This window comes from Nothobranchius furzeri, chromosome 6, assembly GCF_043380555.1.
Source record: "Nothobranchius furzeri strain GRZ-AD chromosome 6, NfurGRZ-RIMD1, whole genome shotgun sequence".
NCBI classification, from domain to species: domain Eukaryota; kingdom Metazoa; phylum Chordata; class Actinopteri; order Cyprinodontiformes; family Nothobranchiidae; genus Nothobranchius; species Nothobranchius furzeri.
The window spans coordinates 25,036,396-25,054,964 of NC_091746.1; the positions used below are offsets into that span (position 1 = coordinate 25,036,396).

Genomic DNA, 18,569 nt, shown 5'->3' on the forward strand with positions numbered 1-18,569 from the left:
ACAGCCACCAGCAGACACCGTGACTCATCCGACGAGGACACGCACAAAGTTTTCAGCCCCATTTTCCTTCTCCTCCCTCTCTCTCTCTCTCTTTCATTCCGGAGGTTTCCTCTGAAGGGGACAAGGGAAGGAGGAAACGGGAACGAGACAGCTTTTGTGTCGGGGAAGCCTGCACCTTCATCTCCTCAGCCTCCTTTTTCCAGGTTTGTTTTACATGCTTTCTGTCTTTTTACCGCGTTTTATTGTCCGCTGCGGTGTTTAAACGCGTATTTAACGCGCAAGGGCACGATGCGCATGGCCGGTTATTGTTCACATGGCTCCGCCGGCTGATCCCGCGTCAGTGCGTGACTTCCAGCCAGGCTCTGCTTTTCAGCACGACATGCACGAGCCTGCGGAGCCAAATATGGCTTTTTTGTTTCGGCTTTTTCTTTTTTTTATGGTTAAAAATAAAATCCGAGCAAGAACACGACCACACATGTTCTCAATGTCAAGGCTGGTCGGTGTTTTCCAGGGAGCAGCTGCGTCCAGGCTGCTGTTGCACATGGCAGGCTCCTCTTGTGTGTTTTTGTTCACCATCAGATCACTAGTTTTACGTTCAGAGCCTCACACCCAGGTTAAATCAGCCTCTGGGTTCAGCTGAACCGGTTCTCTGACATAAATCTCATCATTTTCCATAAAAAAAACGAAATTCACAATAAAATTCTAGACTCTTGTTCTATTTTAATATCAATCTCTGATCTATTATGAGTTTACAGAGCATACCAGTTCCTGCCCGTGACATAAAAACAATTTTTCTTACTTTAGTGGGATAAAATAAATTAAATCTAGATGTTTTTAATTCAGTTTTTGTGCGTGCTAATTAATGCACACTTGTGCTCTCAGTGAGTTGGAGGCTATGACATAACCAGCAGGGAAAAAGCAATAAACAGCAGCTCCCTCCCGGGACGGAGGAGCCAGTAATTGATTCCCCGCTCACACCCTGCCACTTACTCACATTTACATTAAAATCAGATTGGACTTGAATCCTAAAGCATTAGGAAACACGTGTTTGAAGCGCGGTGATGTAACACAGCTGCTGTTATTTTTAAACCTGCTCAGAAGCAGAACGGCAGCAACAGGAAAAACAAGCAGGTATTCGTGACTGGTGGGGCTTTGTTGGAAAGTTGGTTCTGAAATCTCTGTGATGCAAAGCGTGGAAACCCGTGGCCCAGTTCTGGTGCGTCTGGTCTGGTCTCAGACTGTCTGGGCCAGCTTCCTGAATGTAGGTCAGACCTGAATCTGGGTGGGGAACACAGGAGCTTTATGGGACAACTGCTGGAATACTTGAACTGATCCGAGGACAAGCTTTAAGTCCTGTTTCGCTTCAGTTCTTGTTTCATTCTTTACAGTTTAGCAGAAAAAATAACCTGTATCCACCAAACCCTAACCCCATCCACAGCCTCTGCTGCACCTTTTCAGTCACGTAAACCTTCCGTGGGTGTTAAAGGACGTGTGCCTCCGACAGGGAATGTCTGGATTCCTGGTCTTTGAGTCTGATTTGACACAAAGCCGTGGGGTTAAAATGGAGGCTCCTAAAGGGGCCCCTCCACGTGTGTGGTGGCGTTGGATCATTTTAAAGACTTGGGAGAAGGGGGGAGAGAGGGGATGTCATGCGTTTTACTCATACTTGCCTCAGAGGGGGTCAGAGGTGAAGCAAACCTCCCCGAGAGACGTGTCTGTGAACTGCTTCAGCTCCAAAAAAAAAAAAAAGATCCCAGGGAAAATCACGGCTTACCGTAGGTGCCATGAATCATTATTTTAAGTGGTAGGTATTGCACAAGAAGCCAATTACACAATGCATCATTCCCGGTCTCTTATCTACGCGCCGCTGCCTTCCTGCAGAGTGGGGCTAGTTAAAATGGAGACTGGAGGGCAGTCACAGCCAGTAACCTGTGGCGTCTGCTGCTATGTGATACGTCAGTGTTGCACAAGCTTCGCTCCGCAACCGGAGAAATTCAGAGCACGTACATGACGAGCAACAACAGCAGCCCCTCCCCATGCAGCCCTGAGAGGGAGCCTGTTCGTGAATTTGGCTGCAGAGATGGGTGTGTGCCATGACGTCAATCCCAATGCCCCATCTCACTGTAATTTCCCCATCTGCCTGGGATTTGTGTTGTAAAATGGGTGTAAGCTGCCGTAGGGTCGTTGCAGCGAGGAGGAGCAGGAAAAAACTGGAAAATCTGTTTCTCGGGCTTTCATAACCGTGTGTTTTAGTCATATGATGCGTTCAGGTGTCTTCCACTCCTCCTGCAGCAGGCTCTAAAATTCCTTCCATGTCCGCTAACTGAATTCCTTCTGTCACCAGATCCATCCCCGCTTCCTCCCACCGTCCCTCCACTCTTCTCTATTTTTAGCGTGCACTCTAATACTCTCTTGTTTCTCCTGCCCGCCCGCCCTCCCTTGCAGCTCCACTGACCTATTTAACGGCGCACCGTCAAAGACAGGAGGAGTGTTTACGGCTTTGCGCCGTTTCTAGGTCAGTGGGACAGCACAGACGTGTGTGCATGCTTCCTTCCCGCCCTCCTTTGTCTCGAGCTCTCCGTCTCCCCCCTGGCGTGTCTTAATGAAAATTATCCAACAGCGGCGCACAGGGGGGTGGGGGGGCACGGGAGGATTTGATCCCACATTTTTCCACATCTTTTGGCGACTGCGCTCAGATTTCCTTTGTGCGTTCTGTGCGGCGTTACACGAGAGGGTTCAAACCAACACATGTTGAGGAACAGCGTGCGGTGAATCCAGACTGTACCCAAGTCGCAGCACCAGAGGTATGGTTGAGTAAATGCTTCGTTTAGAGCAGCTTTCAGGCTGTTCAAGGTCACCGTGTGCGGGTTGTTCTAAATGAGGCGTTATGTAACAGGGTCACCGACTCGGGGGGGGGGGGGGCAGAGAACTCCAAACAGTCTGGAGAATATTCTGTTATTATGTGGCGGCCGAGATCGGAGAACTTTTCACACAGTTTTGGCTCTGGTGCCTCGAGTGTTTTGAAGAGATTAATCTCGTCTCCTTTTCAAGGCTTTGTTGTGCAGAACAGCTGCAAGGACTATGCAGGGAATTCGCGGGTCCTTAAAAAGTCTTAAATTTGCTTTTCCAAATTTAAGGCCTTAAAAATCCTTAAAAATGACAAATAATCCTTAAATACAGTTTCCAAAGGTCTTAAATGACCAAAGACCCAATAAACTAAATTATTTTACTTCTATTAAATTTTAGTGAATTTCTAGTTAGTGTTCAGCATTTTTTGTGTATGATGTTGGCATAGGTAAGCGGAACCGTACACATTCAACTGGTTGTGAAAGGGGCTATTTTTAGATGAGCACATTAGCTGGTTAAGCTAGCAGGAGCTTGCGCCATGGGGAAGTGCAAGTTTAATGGTAACTGGATGGCTAATCCCACGTTCACGACGTGGTTAGCACCAGTTCCAGGCAATAGCTGGAAATTATAGCTTAAATTTAATTTAAAAAAAATTGCTTAAATTTGGTCAAAGTGACCTTAAAAAAGGTCTTAAAAAGTCTTAAATTTGGCTCCCTTAAGCCTAACACTGCAACAAATTCTTCGCAGAGTTGAGTTATTTTCCTTTTTTCATGAATCGGGCATCACTGAATAAAAAACAAAGAAACTAGGCCTGACTAAAGAATACCTGATGATAAAAAGTCTTAATGCTTCGTTTCTATTGTGGTAAATAAAATCTGAAAGCGCAGCGGTCGTTATCGCTGACTCAGTGACCCAGATTATTACGTGCGCTCCGTGTGCGTCATAAAAAGATGTTTTCATGTTTGCAGAGCTCTCCGGGGCTAGGTGCTGTGATGCGTTATTAATTACTGCACATAAGCTGTGCCGTGTTGTGCAACGGAGAGAGAGAACCGGGTCTGAGGAGAAAAAAAACGAAACGAGCCGATCTGGTCGTTACGTAACCCGACACCGCTGTCAACATCCGTATGTGGTGCATTGTTTTTTCATTTTATTACGCAACACGTGATGGGTGGGAAAGGTTTCCTGTTTAGCTGCAGAGTTGACACACAAGGAAGCCCAGCAGCTTGTGGTGTTGTGTAATTTAAGATGTTCAGACTCGGACAAACAGAGAGGCTGTCGTGAGCAAAACATCTTCCCAAAAGCAGATATTAGAGATCACGGCTGTTTTTCAGCTACAGCATCCAGATCTTTGTTAGTCTGCCTGTAGAGCTTGATAAATCTCTCTTAGTGGATTTATATATCTGCTAAGTCACTGCCTAAGCTTCCCAATAAAAGAAAAAAATGCTGTTTGGTGCAATAAGCTCTTCCTCCAGGATGTCGCGCTTTGATTTCTGACTTGGAACCACAGTGACTGTGATTCTAACTCTCTGTTCCCCTTTTTCTTTCTGTCCGTGTCTCAGTTACCCAGTTAGAGGTCAACAACCAGCCACGTCGAAGCTGAATCCTCAAGGAGGCCAGAAGATGAAGCACTGACCTACATTCTGTGGAAAACACAGCAGCGGCCTGACAGGCGTCCCAGCTCTGCTGAAGATCGACAAAGACGCCGCTAAACTCTGAAATCGCCTCCTGCTCTCTGTAGAAGCGACTCGAAGACTCAAAATACAATCTTAAGTTTTTTTTTACTTCATTTTTTGTCAGAAAACGGTTTCAATGTCTGAGGTTTTTGTGGAGTTTCAACTCTTTTTAATCTTTCTGGCTAATTTAGACACTTGAAATTTTTTTGATCTGAAAGACAAGGAACGGAAATCAATGAGGCGATCTCTTCAAGGAGCACAAATACCACATCCGGAAGTTTTTGCCGACCCTGCGACATAAGTCCAACATCCCACCAATAAAACAGAAGGCTCAACAGTTTGCATACTCTCCCTCCCCCTCTGCCCCACACTAGGGTCAAACTTTGGATCCCAAATGGAAAGTCTCAGTCTCCACATCCCATCCAATACCAACAAAAGTACCATGGACGTTGAAGCTTACTCCCCCTATGATGGCAACCTCCCTTCCCCTGCTCCAGAAGGAGGAGCCCGGATCAGCCGCCAGGGGAAAGGCTCCAAGCCCACAGTTACCTCACGTCGCAAGCGTGAGTTCATTTCTGATGAGAAGAAGGATGCTTCCTACTGGGAAAAACGCAGGAAGAACAACGAGGCAGCCAAGCGCTCAAGGGAAAAGCGACGCCTAAACGACATGGTGTTGGAGAACCGAGTCATGGCGCTGAATGAGGAGAACGTTCGTCTTAAGACGGAGCTCCTCCAGCTCAAGTTGCGCTTTGGTCTTATCAGCACGTCGTCTTACATGGAGAAAAGCCAGCAGATCTCCAACAGCGTCGCCGATGCCGGCGCCGGTAGCAACGGGAGCGGCACAAACGGTAGCACCTACCTCTCCAGCAGCGGCTACTCCAGCGCGTCCCAGGTGATGCTGAATTCGGATTCGTCTGAAACGGAACAGTCCAGTCGAGGTGAACGCCACACCACGCTTCACAAGTACTCTCCGCTGGGCTCCGTGTCCGACATGTCTGACGGCTCCTCCAGAGACAGCCCCGAGCCCATCAGCTACATCAAGAAGGAGCCTTCAAGCTTAGACTCGGCAGGACTGGAAAGCAACAGGATTTCCAGAGGAATCCATAATGGGATTCTCAATGGAATACCAGGCGGTGATTACCATGGCAACCACACCACTCTGGTTTCCTCACACCAGCAAAACTCCCCATTGGCCGAAAGTGCCAGGGACTACCAGCATCAGTGCCACGTGGAGCGCTCCAGTCCCGCTCCTCAGGCCACCTCTGCCCAGAGGAGCGTCATTTTGTATCGCTCCAGCAGCGGCTGTTATCCCATGGAGAGCCAGAGGTCGGAGGACCAGCAGTCCCAGCAGGGCAGACAACCTCAGCACATCCTGCCCGCCAACTTCTCCGACTGCTCGGCGACGATCACAGAGGTCGCAGAGAAGCTAGAGAGAACAAAGACCATGGACTCGCCGCAGTACGAATACACTAACGGTCACGCAGAAACCTCAGAAGAGCTGCAGCAACGATATGATCACAACTCCCAACAGTCACACCAAGACCTCAACTGTTGCAGCTACCAGATGCAGGAGGACAGTCTTCAGCATGCTGAGAGCCACCAGAACTCCTTTGCCCCTGATCTTATCCACAGTGAGGAGGGCAAGTCCTTCATACAGCACAACGGATACCTCAACACACTGGATGAAGAGCCTCCAGTGCTCACCTATGAGGGGGGTCCCCGAGCCGATGGTTTCTACCAGGAGAACTCTTCCACTAAAGACACCTCCTCAAGTGATGGAGACCCTCGTAGCTCTGATAAAGAGGGCTCCACAGACGACGAATCCCCCTCCTCGTCCTCCTCGGACATTAGTAGCTACCACCAGAAGGTAGAAGGAGCTGCCGGTTTGCACGGAGACTTTCAAGTCGAGGTCAAAACCACTGCGCTGCCCCACAAGCTCCGCCTCAAGTACAGGGCTCTGTCGAACGGGGCTCAGGTGGAGGGACCAATCAGCAGCTCCATGTCCCCATCTCCCACTTTGCCCCAGCATCCGTACTTAGCCCTGCCTGGCAACCCCCACCACGGCCAGGCCAACGGAGAGAGCAAAGAGACAGAGTACGCGGAAGAGGCCGTGCCTCAGATGAAAGAGGCTAAAAAGGAGGGCGGGAAGAAAGGATCCAGTAGTGGACGGGGTGGACGCAATAAAAGGCGGGATTAGGGACAAATGTGGGCAGCGTTAGCATTTTCCTGTCACCTCTGAGGTGGAAAACATGCCACCACTGACTTTGGCACCTTGGGAGTCTGAAATGTCAGCGACCTGTGTGAGGTTTATTTAGTCCTACGTGAAAACGTGAGTTTGCAGACGTGTGATAACCCAGATCACTGCCAAAATTCTCCATGATCGGATCTGATGCATTCAGGATGAATGAACAACATCTGGTTGGACTTAATTTGCTGTTAAAAGCAAAAAAAAAAAAAAAAAAAAAAATTAAATTGAACTCAGTTGGATCAGTCAGGGGTGCAGGAGGTCACGTGATTTCCTAGACCCGTTTTCTGTCCGTGATCGAGGGATTTCACGCGTTTGGACACGTTTTCATTCAGATGTCACCCTCCAGATTCACTGTGTCACCTGTAACCCTCTCTTAGATGCTCTCCTACCTCCCACCACTTCTACAAACACAAATAACACATTAAGTAGGGATGAGGTTCAACTCCAGAGCTTGGGATCCATCCCTGAAGGAAAACTCAATTATTCATTACTGATTGCCTTAGTGTCTGGCCAGTCTCTATTGTGGCATTATGGGATCATTCCTTTACCAAAGACACGCATATTTCCTTTACCGTCTCCCTTTGTCTGCAGTTTTCCTTCATTCGCTCCCCTCAGCCATCCAACCGTCGGCACACGAGTCCCCCTCCACTCCCAAAGCACTTAGATTGTACATTACTGTGACATAGAAATTTGCATATATGGAATTTATATATATTTTAAGAAAAAAGTGGCAAAAACATGAAAAAACAAAGCACTGGGATGTAAAAGTTGTAGATGAGTGTTGTTTTTTTTAAACACCCTGTACAGTTCCTTGTTTAGAAAAATGCCTCAAAGACCTTTTTCTTTCATTAAAACTGTGAGCCACTTCTTAAAAAAAGGTTTTCCTCAAATTCCTGAGATCATTTTTAAACAGTCGAGGCCAGTTATGCACATATCAGTCAAGGCGACGCCGGCACACGCGGCAGCGCTTGACGAGCACAAGCCTTGTTTGTCAGCCGTTCGACAAAATAAAAGCATCGTAATTTTTAGGAAAACGCGTCTCTGTAGTCACGACCAGCAAAGCTGCTCCCTTGTTACGAGGTGCCTCTTTATTGTGTTGTTCCTCATCCCAAACGTCTCCCACTCACCTCCGCACTGATCTGTTTTAGTAGCTGCAGTAGATTTTTACAGTGTTTAAACTGTTTTACTTCCTGGTGCCTGCCTCTGGCCACTATGTATAAATGTAAAGTTGTCTATCTTGTATACTTCTGTCATTATTTTATTATTATTTCACCAATATTGTTATTTTCTATTAAGTTTGATGTATTTTTGTCCCATTATTCCCTTCCTGGTTGTGCTGTGTATTTACCCACGCTGCCCTTTTACCGACGTACCATTTGAATTTCGTGTTACCGTGTAAACTTCGTCTTTTGCCGAAAGGCTTTTTTGAAAATGAAAAAAAAGGTAAATACCGTCTGTCTATAAGTGGTTCCATGTTGCTCAAAGTTCACGTTGACATGCAGAAAATCTGTAAGACAAAAGAATTTGAATAAAAAAATCACATTAAAGTTTGTTGAGTTTATAAAACGTCTCTTCTGAAGTTTTTCGGTCACTTTTAGTGAATGAATTAAAAAAAGGAGAATTTTCATGATAAACAAACTGAAAGCTGCAGGAATAAATCAGACGGATGAGTTCAGAAGAAACAGGACAAGAGGGAAGGGGAATTTGGTTAAATATAAAATCAAATATTAATTATAATTAGAATAAAACAGGCATGGATGGCAGGGAAACGTTTGTTTAGCTTGTCTAAAATGTCACTTATTTGTTCAGATTTTATTTCCAGTAAAAAGCCAATTAAACCAAGAGAAAAGTTCAAGTTGATAAACACTGAAAACCCATTTTTAATGATTATTTCTGACTCTAACGGGTCACTCAGTGTTTCATGCAGGCTGAACATGAAAATAGTCTCCTACACCGATCTCCTGCAGTAGCTTCTGATAGAAAACAGACGGTGAAACTCTAGGATAGAAAATTCTGACAGATCTACGTCACGCTGTCACTAACATTCATGGACTCACCCATCTGGACTCACGAACGTGGAAGGCCGTTGTTGGTTTAGCGTCCAGGAAACAGCAGAAAACGTCTCTGCTAGTAGAAGCTAACCATTAGCATTAGCAAATCCACCACAGAGCAGAACTCCTCCATGCTTGTGTTATTGGTGGAGATGAAACATCAATGTTGCAGAGCAAACAGAGTCAGTGGTAGAGTCGTGTTGCTGTTAGCCAATCAGAGGAGAGATGTCCACATGTCAGGAAGTAAGGCTCTAAATCCTGTGGTCTGAAGCTCAGCTGTGATGTGGCTCACTTCTAGTTCCTGTAAATGGTGCACCAGTACCTTTTGCCCCCAGAGAACGACTTACTAGACATTCATTCCAACTAGAGACCACTGCACATGTATCTATTAAACGATGTTCAACACCTTTAACAGATTACTCCAGAAATAGAAAAATTGACCACTCCTTAATGTTGAATTACACACCAAACTGGATTTTCCACACATTTATCTTAATCATGAAAAAGTCACATTGAATTGTTTCAGTTCTTAAATTACCATTTAATTCCTAATCAACAGCCCTTCCTCTCTCAGATGTTTCATCTGGGCCTCCCTCTCTTATGTGGTGCGCTGATTTTTTATGTCCACTGGAAAACATTGGAAGACTTTAGTTTCACTTTATTAAAAAAAAGTCAAAAAGTGTTTACATACATACACACACACACACACACACACATATATATATATATATATATATATATATATATATATATACACTCAACAAAAATTAAAATGCAACACCTTTGTTTCTGCTCCGATTTTTCATGAGATGGATTTAGAGATCTAAAATTCATTCCAGATACACAATATTGCCATTTCTCTCAAACATTGTTCACAAATCAGTCTAAATGTGTGATAGTGAGCACCTGTGCTTTGCTGAGATAAACCATCCCACCTCACAGGTGTGCCACATCAAGATGCTGATCCGACATCATGAGTAGTGCACAGGTGTACTTTATACTGCCCACAATAAAAGGCCACCCTGGAATGTGCATTTTTGTCTCACAGCAAAATGCCACAGATGCCACAAGCATTGAGGGAGTGTGCAATTGGCATGCTGACAGCAGGAATGTCAACCAGATCTGTTGCTCATGCATTGAATGTTCACTTCTTCACCATAAGCCGTCTCCAAAGGCGTTTCAGAGAATATGGCAGTACATCCAACCGGCCTCAAAACCGCAGACGACATGTAACCACACCAGCCCAGGACCTCCACATCCAGCAGGTTCACCTCCACGATCGTCTGAGAACAGCCACTCAGACAGCTGCTGAAACAATTGGTTTGCATAACCAAACAATTTCTGCACAAACTGTCAGAAACTGTCTCAGGGAAGCTCAACAGCATGCTCGTCGTCCTCATCGGGGTCTTGACCTGACTCCAGCTCTTCGCCGTAACAGACTCGAGTGGGCAAATGCTCACATTCGATGGCGTCTGGCACATTGGAGAGGTGTTCTCTTCACGGATGAATCTCGGTTTACATTGTTCAGGGCAGATGGCAGACAGCGTGTGTGGTGTCGTGTGGGTGAGCGCTTTGCTGATGTCAAAGTTGTGGATCGAGCGGCCCATGGTGGAGGTGGGGTTATGGTGTGGACAGGCATCTGATATGGAAGAACACAGGTGCATTTTATTGATGGCATTTTGAATGCACAGAGATACCGTGATGAGATTGTTGTGTCATACATCCACGAACATCACCTCATGTTTCAGTAAGATAATGCACGGCCCCATGTTGCAAGGATCTGTACACAATTCTTGGAAGCTGAAAATGTCCCAGTTCTTGCATAGCCAGGATACTCACCGGACATGTCACCCGTTGAGCATGTTTGGGATGTGCTTGACCGGCGTATACAACAGCATGTACCAGTTCCCACTAATATCCAACAACTTTGCACAGCCATTGAAGAGGAGTGGACCAACTTTCCACAGGCCTCAACTGACAATCTGATAAACTCTATGTGAAGAAGATGTGTTGCACTGCATGAGGCAAATGGTGGTCACACCAGATACTGACCAGTTCTGAGTCCCCAGACCCCAATAAAGCAAAAAACTGCACATTCCAGGGTGGCCTTTTATTGTGGGCAGTATAAGGTACACCTGTGCACTAATCATGATGTCAGATCAGCATCTTGATGTGGCACCCCATTTTGTTGTAATTTATTTAAAAGTATTGCATGGTCTACTGTATCAAAGGCCTTTTGGAGGTCTATAAATATGCCAATAGAATACATTTTATGATCCATTTTTTCGGTGACCTCTTCTATGAGATCTATCAGTGCAAGAGCAGTTGATCTATTTTGTCTAAATCCATATCGACTATTATTGATTAAGTTGTATTTTTCAATGAAACCGTTCATGCGTTCCAAATAGTTTTTCCAATACCTTTGATAACTGAGGAAGTGTAGAGATCGGCCGATAGTTAGTGATCTGATGTTTTTCTCCACTTTTATAGACTGGAGTGACTTTTGCTGTTTTCATCAGTTTGGGAAACTCTCCGCTTATAAAAGATAAATTGCAGATATGGGTTAAAGGTGTTGCCATATTGAGTATTACCTGTTTTATTATAGTCATGTCAAGATCATCGCAATCAGTAGACTTTTTATTAAGTTCATTTATCAGGTGATTTTAGATCACCTGACAGATAAGAAAAAGGCGAATAATTACTGGTGACTATGATCACGAGGGGATCTGGTACAAATATCTATTTTACAGATTTTGGGACTGATAGAGAATATTAATATTTTATTTATTATGATTGATATATTTATATTTTATTTTATTAATAAATAAAATTTGTCTGAAGTTTTACAGTCCAACTATAAATTGAAAGTTTTGCATCTTTGTAGAAGAGCCCACCCAATCAGAGGGCTTCCTTAAAAAAGAGGCGTGTCATTTCAGGTTGTCATAAAACAAAACAAAACAATAAAATCCAAATCATTAACTGGTGTGTATTTGCGTTCATCCTACGGTTGCACAAATCAGTGCACTAATGAAAACAGATTACTTGGGATTACTGTAGACTTTTTCTAGCATACCTGTTGAGATTTATCTTGTTTATTTATATTTAAACTATCATGCCATACCATATGTCTGCTTTTGTTAGGTGGGTAAACACCTGTGGCGCACCTGTGTACGACATAAGCAGCCACTTCTGGCTCAGGAGATGTTTTTTTTTAGTAGCTGATTTGTGTTTTGACTCAACTAAAAACACTTTAAAGCCCACGTGATTTTTGTTGCTGCAAACTGAAAAATATTGGCTTTAGGACTGTCCAGAGTTGTGCAATATCATAACCCAGAGCTTTAGCAAGTTTGTTTTGGATGAAGAACGTTATCAAACCGAGCAAAAGCAGGTTGCACAAGAGCCTCAAGAGAAGAGATGCATCAGTCCATGACTGCTGAGGGACCCAGCCCCCTCATTAGGACAAACAGCTGTAAAAGAACAGCAGGTTGGCATAAACAGAGCAGGTCTCAAGAGTTACATAAGAGACATGACAGGAAGAGGAGCCTATCACAGCCAGAGGTGTTGAAATGTCAAGGACACCTCGTTTTCTCAAGAATCACATGACTGCAGCTCCTGAGAACCTCCACCCTTCAAAAAACTTCTTTTCACCCTAAGATTGCTTCACGTTGAGCGACTGGATGGAGAAAATCAAATCCTTGTCTTAGCCTGAGATGAATGGGTGAAGGATGTGTGTACGAGGTAGCAGCAGACCACAAACAGACCAGCTGTTTCTAATCAGTAATACGAAACTCTTTTGTGTTTTCACTTCTGCTCTCGGTCGCCCAGCAGCCCGCTGCAACAAGGCGACATTCCTGAGCAGACCATAGTTTTAAAGCTGCACCATCATTCACTTATTTCCACCTCCTCCTGTTCCCCCCCTCCTTCGGCTAGAGCCGTACAAGCTGCTTTGTGTTGTGTGGAGGCTTGTGAAAACAGGACGGGAGAGTAAAAGTAGGTCAGCGAGGAGGGATGGGAGAGGAGAGGGGAGGAGAGGAGAGAAAGAGAGGTTATTCAGAGTGGAGAGAATGAGAGACGGAGGGGAGAAACACGGGGGAGGGGAGGTTACATCACACCCCTCCACAGAGTAAACTTGAACAAACTACTGAAAGAAGCTCTCTTTGCTCCAGGGAGCAGGTCAGGAGCTCAATGGCTGACTTTTCCTCCGAGCACAGACCGTTTCGTTCTGGAATGCTGCATTTAACGACTTCACCTTGAAACTTAAACGACTAAGATCTGGTTTGCAGGTGTTTATCAGAATAGTACAGGAGTCATGTGAAACAAACCCTGACCTCATCTGACTTCAAGTCCAAGTTTCTCCTCAACACCCCCAAACTAACCCAGATCCATGGGGTGAAGAGGTGGTTGGGCCACGGCGCGGGACGGCTCTGAGCTGGGATGTGAGGAACTTGGTGAAAGTTGGGTCAGCACTGAGCGTGTTTGTGAAAGTTAGAGCGTGAGGTGGGCGTCGGCCGTGTGCTGGCTGTGGTGATCAACAGCACTGGCTGGTTATGTAACCGGGATGCTGCGGTAAGTAGGTCAGCAGCATAGGGAGTGGCAGGGACGGGGTAGGGGGATGAAGATGAGTGTATGGCTGTTCTTTCAGACACACACACACACACACACCAGTCTCTGCATGGCGAGCTGAAAGCAAACGGGAGGAAATGGTCGGAGAGGGAGTGCAGCTGGAGCTGGTTGTGCAACAAATCCACATATAATCATTAACCTGGTTAATATTTGCTTTTCACATTCCACCCTCACAAAGCTTTGGCTCCTCCCACGTCCTAAATGTTAGATGTCATCCGCCCTGCTGATCGTAAACCAAACATTAAGATTCTTTGTGTTTTAACCGAATCAAATGTTTGGTTGTGTTTAATCATAAAAGGAAACTAAATAATAGAAGTAGCAGAGACCATCTATAAGTGGACTTGGAAAGCAGCTAATCGATTATTAAAGGACTTGCAGCCTGACTGGTCACATCAACTCAAGTTTCCAAGTACTGTTTGATCTCACGTACGATTACATCGCTCATTAAGTTTGCATGTCAGCATTAATAACTGCCTGTTAACTGAATGATTTGAATGAAAAGCCTGGCACAGAGGAACATTTTAGGTGTCATTTTGCTGTGTTGTATCTCTAATTCCATGCTGTAGTTCTTTTTTAAAACACAGAACAGTTTTGTTTACCTGTTTTCCCGTTACGTTTCGTTTGCGGCTGCAAACTTCCTCAGGCTGACGCTGATGGTGGCGTCACTTCCTTCTCCGTTTATCCGCGGGCAGTAGAGGACGTTGTCGCCCTCTGCTGCCCGCTCTCCCCTCTCCGACGATGCAATACCATGCGCGGTCCAACGAGTAAACTCCATCGTCTCTGTTCATGGTCCCACATCCACGTCTCCTTATCTCGATTGCTTCTTTTATCCATCTTTTGTATTTCTGTTGTTCTGTGTTTACGATCCTTGTGTTGTCCCAGTCTATTACACGGTTTTCTCTTGTGCAGTGATCTGTTACGGCTGACTTCTTTATTGTGCTTTCTGCTTCTTCTTTTGCTGCTCTTGTGTGTTTTCGACTTGCCTCTTTCTCGCACTCCTTTCTATGTTCTATTGTTCGTGTGTTGAGTTGGTGTCCGGTTTCTCCTATGTATGTTTTATTGCAGAGTTTGCATGGGATTTCGTAAATGACTGCACATTTAAGTCCAGCTGGTATTTTGTCTTTTGGGTGCACTAGTCTGTTTCTAACTGTTGTGTATGGTGTTGTTGGTGTGTTTATGTTGTGTTTTTTCATTGTTGCTCTTATTTTTTCTGTTATGCCTCTAATGTATGGTAGGGTTATCACTGGTTTTGGTTCTTGTCTTTCTGGGTTTCTGGTTCTTTGCTTAGGTTGTTCTTTTCTTTCTGTTGTTGTTTGTTGTTTTCCTTTGTTTATTGCCCATGTCGGGTACCCGCAGGTCTTTAATGTATGTTGTATGTGTTTGTCCTCTTGTTTACGGTCTTTTTCTTCTGTTACCATGTTTGCTCGGTGATATAATGTTCTGATTACTGACATTTTATGTATGGTGGGGTGTTCTGATGTCCATAACAGATATTGGTCTCTGTGTGTTGGTTACAAACAGAAACACTAACACAACACTTGAATAACATTGACGACACAGGCAGCATAAAGTTCACTTATGAGTTAGAAACAGAAGGCAGCAAAGCATTTATGGACATGAAAATAACCAGACAGACCGACGGGACCCTAAACATAAACACATATAAGAAACCAACACACACAGACCAATATCTGTTATGGACATCAGAACACCCCACCATACATAAAATGTCAGTAATCAGAACATTATATCACCGAGCAAACATGGTAACAGAAGAAAAAGACCGTAAACAAGAGGACAAACACATACAACATACATTAAAGACCTGCGGGTACCCGACATGGGCAATAAACAAAGGAAAACAACAAACAACAACAGAAAGAAAAGAACAACCAAAGCAAAGAGCCAGAAACCCAGAAAGACACGAACTAAAACCAGTGATAACCCTACCATACATCAGAGGCATAACAGAAAAAATAAGAGCAACAATGAAAAAACACAACATAAACACACCAACAACACCATATACAACCGTTAGAAACAGACTAGTACACCCAAAAGACAAAATACCAGCTGGACTTAAATGTGCAGTCATTTACGAAATCCCATGCAAACTCTGCAATAAAACATACATATGAGAAACCGGATGCCAACTCAATACACGAACAATAGAACATAGAAAGGAGTGCGAGAAAGAAACAAGTCAAAGACACACAAGAGCAGCAAAAGAAGGAGCAGAAAGCACAATAAAGAAGTCAGCCGTAACAGATCACTGCACAAGAGAAAACCGTGTAATGGACTGGGACAACACAAGGATCGTAAACACCGAACAACAGAAATACAAAAGATAGATAAAAGAAGCTATCGAGATAAGGAGACGTGAATGTGGGACCATGAACAGGGACGATGGAGTTTACACGTTGGACCGCGCATGGGATTGCATCGTCGGAGAGGGGAGAGCGGGCAGCAGAGGGCGACAACGTTCTCTGCTGCCCGCAGATAAACGGAGAAGGAAGTGACGCCACCATCAGCGTCAGCCTGAGGAAGTTTGCAGCCGCAAACGAAACGTAGCGGGAAAACAGGTAAACAAAACTGCTCTGTGTTTTAAAAAAGAACTACAGCATGGAATTACAGAGGAACATTGTCCGAGTCTGATTTTGCAAAATTTTGTAAAACTGAAAGCAGAACTTCCTAATCTCAAATAAAGTTTATTATATTTGGTAGAAATGTTAATTTTCACCCCAAAATAAACAAAAAACAGAACGAGGGTGAGATTTGGGGCTCGCCTGGTTGACCAAACAGAGCGAGCGAGGGAGAAAATCGACTCCTCTGCTGAACACGCTCAGTTGGCTGATGTTCAGGGGAGTTATGTTGCCATTTAGACACGTTACTGTAAAATAGGTCACTGTGTGTGTGTGTGTTTGTGTGTGTGTGTGTGTGTGTGTGTGTGTGTGTGTGTGTGTGTGTGTGTGTGTGTGTAGTGCTACAGATGTGCGTGCAGTCCTGCCAACTTCAGAAACACACACACACACAAGCACACTACCACCATATCCATATCAAAGTGCTAAAATAGGTCACATGGAAGTTGTGCTCTTCTGAATGAAAGTAGGCCACCAGGAATAACTGCATGCGTGAGCGATGAATCAGCTCCACGTTACGCAACGACAACCGCACACCAGTCTCCTTGTCACATGTGCCCTTGTGATGAAAGCAGTAGCCCGCAGGTGTGTGCACAAGTGTGATGATATCCCGTCACTACCTGATTTTATTCCATCTCTGATGCAGCAAGAGGGTTGCAGGTTCAAATCCCATCTTCAGCCTGTCTGCATGAAGTTAGCGTGTTCTCCGCCTGCATGAGTAGGTCTTCTGTGCGTACTCTGCCGTTGTGTGTTGAAACAGGTTTATGTATCCTGGTGATGGACTGGAGACCGTTCCATGGTGTCCCCCGCTTCTCACTCAATGTTAGGAAAAAGCAGTTGATAAGATGCATGAGTGACAGTGGTGTTCCCAGAAAATGGGGGCTGGGGGGCCTAGAGAAAATTTTGGGGTGGTAAACAAAATCAGCCTTTAACTCATTCACTGCCAGCTGTTTCCTGATCAGAAAAGCTCTTCGCTGCCAGCGTTTTTCAGCGTTTTTAGAGTCACAGAACGTTGCGCGCTAGGATGATGTCATTCAAACGTTATCCGTTCTTTCATAATCCGTTGTTGAATTGTGAGCAGCAGAAGCTTTTCCGGTTCGCGCCTCACTTTTTTTTACAGCAGCGGCCCAAAACGATCTCCTAACACATGAAGTTCTGCTTCCTGATCATGTGACGTGTGACGTATGCGGATGAAGATTGGCTTTAGAGCTGGGATGTTTGTTCTCACGGTGCGGGGGCTCGTTCCGACGCCCACACAGTAAAAACATGCAAATGAACGGCAGTGAACGGTTGGATTTAAAACGATGACTTTTGTCACCAATGGCAGTGAATGAGTTAATGGTGCTTCCACAACTGGCCTGGCCTAGTCTTGATAGTGTCAGCCCACCCCCCTGCAACAGGGTTTTGTTTTGTTTTTTGTTTACACCATGATGTCTGGGCTTCACACAGCCTCCTCTGGTAAGCAAATGTCTCAAAAGACACACGGAGAAGTCTGTGTTTTCCTCCTTAAGTTAGGAACTAAGGTGGCCGTGAGCAGTGTTGCTTTTGGAGACTCTGATATGAAGCACACAGCTTCCTACTCTCTCTCTAGCCCTTTTCAGATAGACATTCTGGAACATTTGTGGACAATTCAATCCGTTTTTTAACCGGAACTGTGTTTTCAGACACACCACTTTTGTACCGGAACTTGTCCTTTCGGCTGCGTTTACACAGCAGGGAAAAGTTCCAGATGTCTGACGGCGGCGGGGGGTGGGGTGGGGGAGAATCTGACTTAAGAAGAAGAAGAAGAAGAAAATATCATTTCTATAGCGCCTCTCAAGAAAAAAATCACGAGGCGCTTAAGCATAATTCTGCGCACACGAAGACGCATAAGAGACCTGGTGGATGAAGCTCAATGGTTAAAGGAATCACTGAAGCGGTGTGAAGCGCTCCGTCGCGCGTCTAGACGGTACCGTAGGAGGCGAGCTGCCGTGGTTCGCCGCATGCTACAGCAGCGAGCTATCTAGGTGCGCACAACGTCCCCCGGTCCCCTCCTCTTCCCCCTCCCCCTTGTCCGGAACTTTACCTCACCAGTCTGAAGCAGCCACCCTGTCCGTAACAAGTCCGGACCTGTTACTAGGGGCTTCGTCCGGATAAATTCCGTAACACGTTATCCGGATGTTTGTATTCAGACAGAAAGGTCTTACGGACAGATTCCGGAACATTTCCGTTTTTCATGGCCTGTCTGAAGGGGGCTTTAGAGACTGCTGTGCGCTCCTTGCAGCAGTCCGTTCTTGCAGCTGGAGTGGTGGTTGTTTAGCCCGCTGCATCCAGACTGCTGGCTGATTCTAGGCACCAATCAGAGGCTCCCTCTATAGGTAGGTGTAAACTTTAACTGGCCAATCTATCAACAGAGGGTGTGTTAGGTTGGCTTCGCACAAATCAAACCGCTGGAGAGCAGGTCCAAATAAAATGGTCAGCTGAGCATGGAAAACGCACAGGTTACCCA

At 45.3% G+C, this 18,569-nt stretch overlaps 2 protein-coding genes and 1 non-coding gene across 3 annotated transcripts in view; 2 read left to right on the forward strand and 1 right to left on the reverse strand.

Moving 5' to 3' along the window:
- Positions 1-18,569, reverse strand: part of c6h22orf23 (chromosome 6 C22orf23 homolog) — a 57,089-nt gene that overhangs the window by 36,319 nt on the left and 2,201 nt on the right. The gene's annotated exons all lie outside the window — the stretch shown is intronic.
- Positions 2-4,462, forward strand: LOC107392996 (uncharacterized). Its single transcript, XR_011520813.1, has 2 exons — positions 2-203; positions 4,407-4,462. It is a non-coding gene; the product is annotated as an uncharacterized protein (transcript).
- On the forward strand, positions 4,695-6,977 carry LOC139061484 (nuclear factor interleukin-3-regulated protein-like). The gene has a single exon (XM_070552061.1). The coding sequence runs from the start codon at positions 4,915-4,917 to the stop codon at positions 6,715-6,717; it is 1,803 nt and encodes a 600-aa protein (XP_070408162.1). The 5' UTR covers positions 4,695-4,914; the 3' UTR covers positions 6,718-6,977.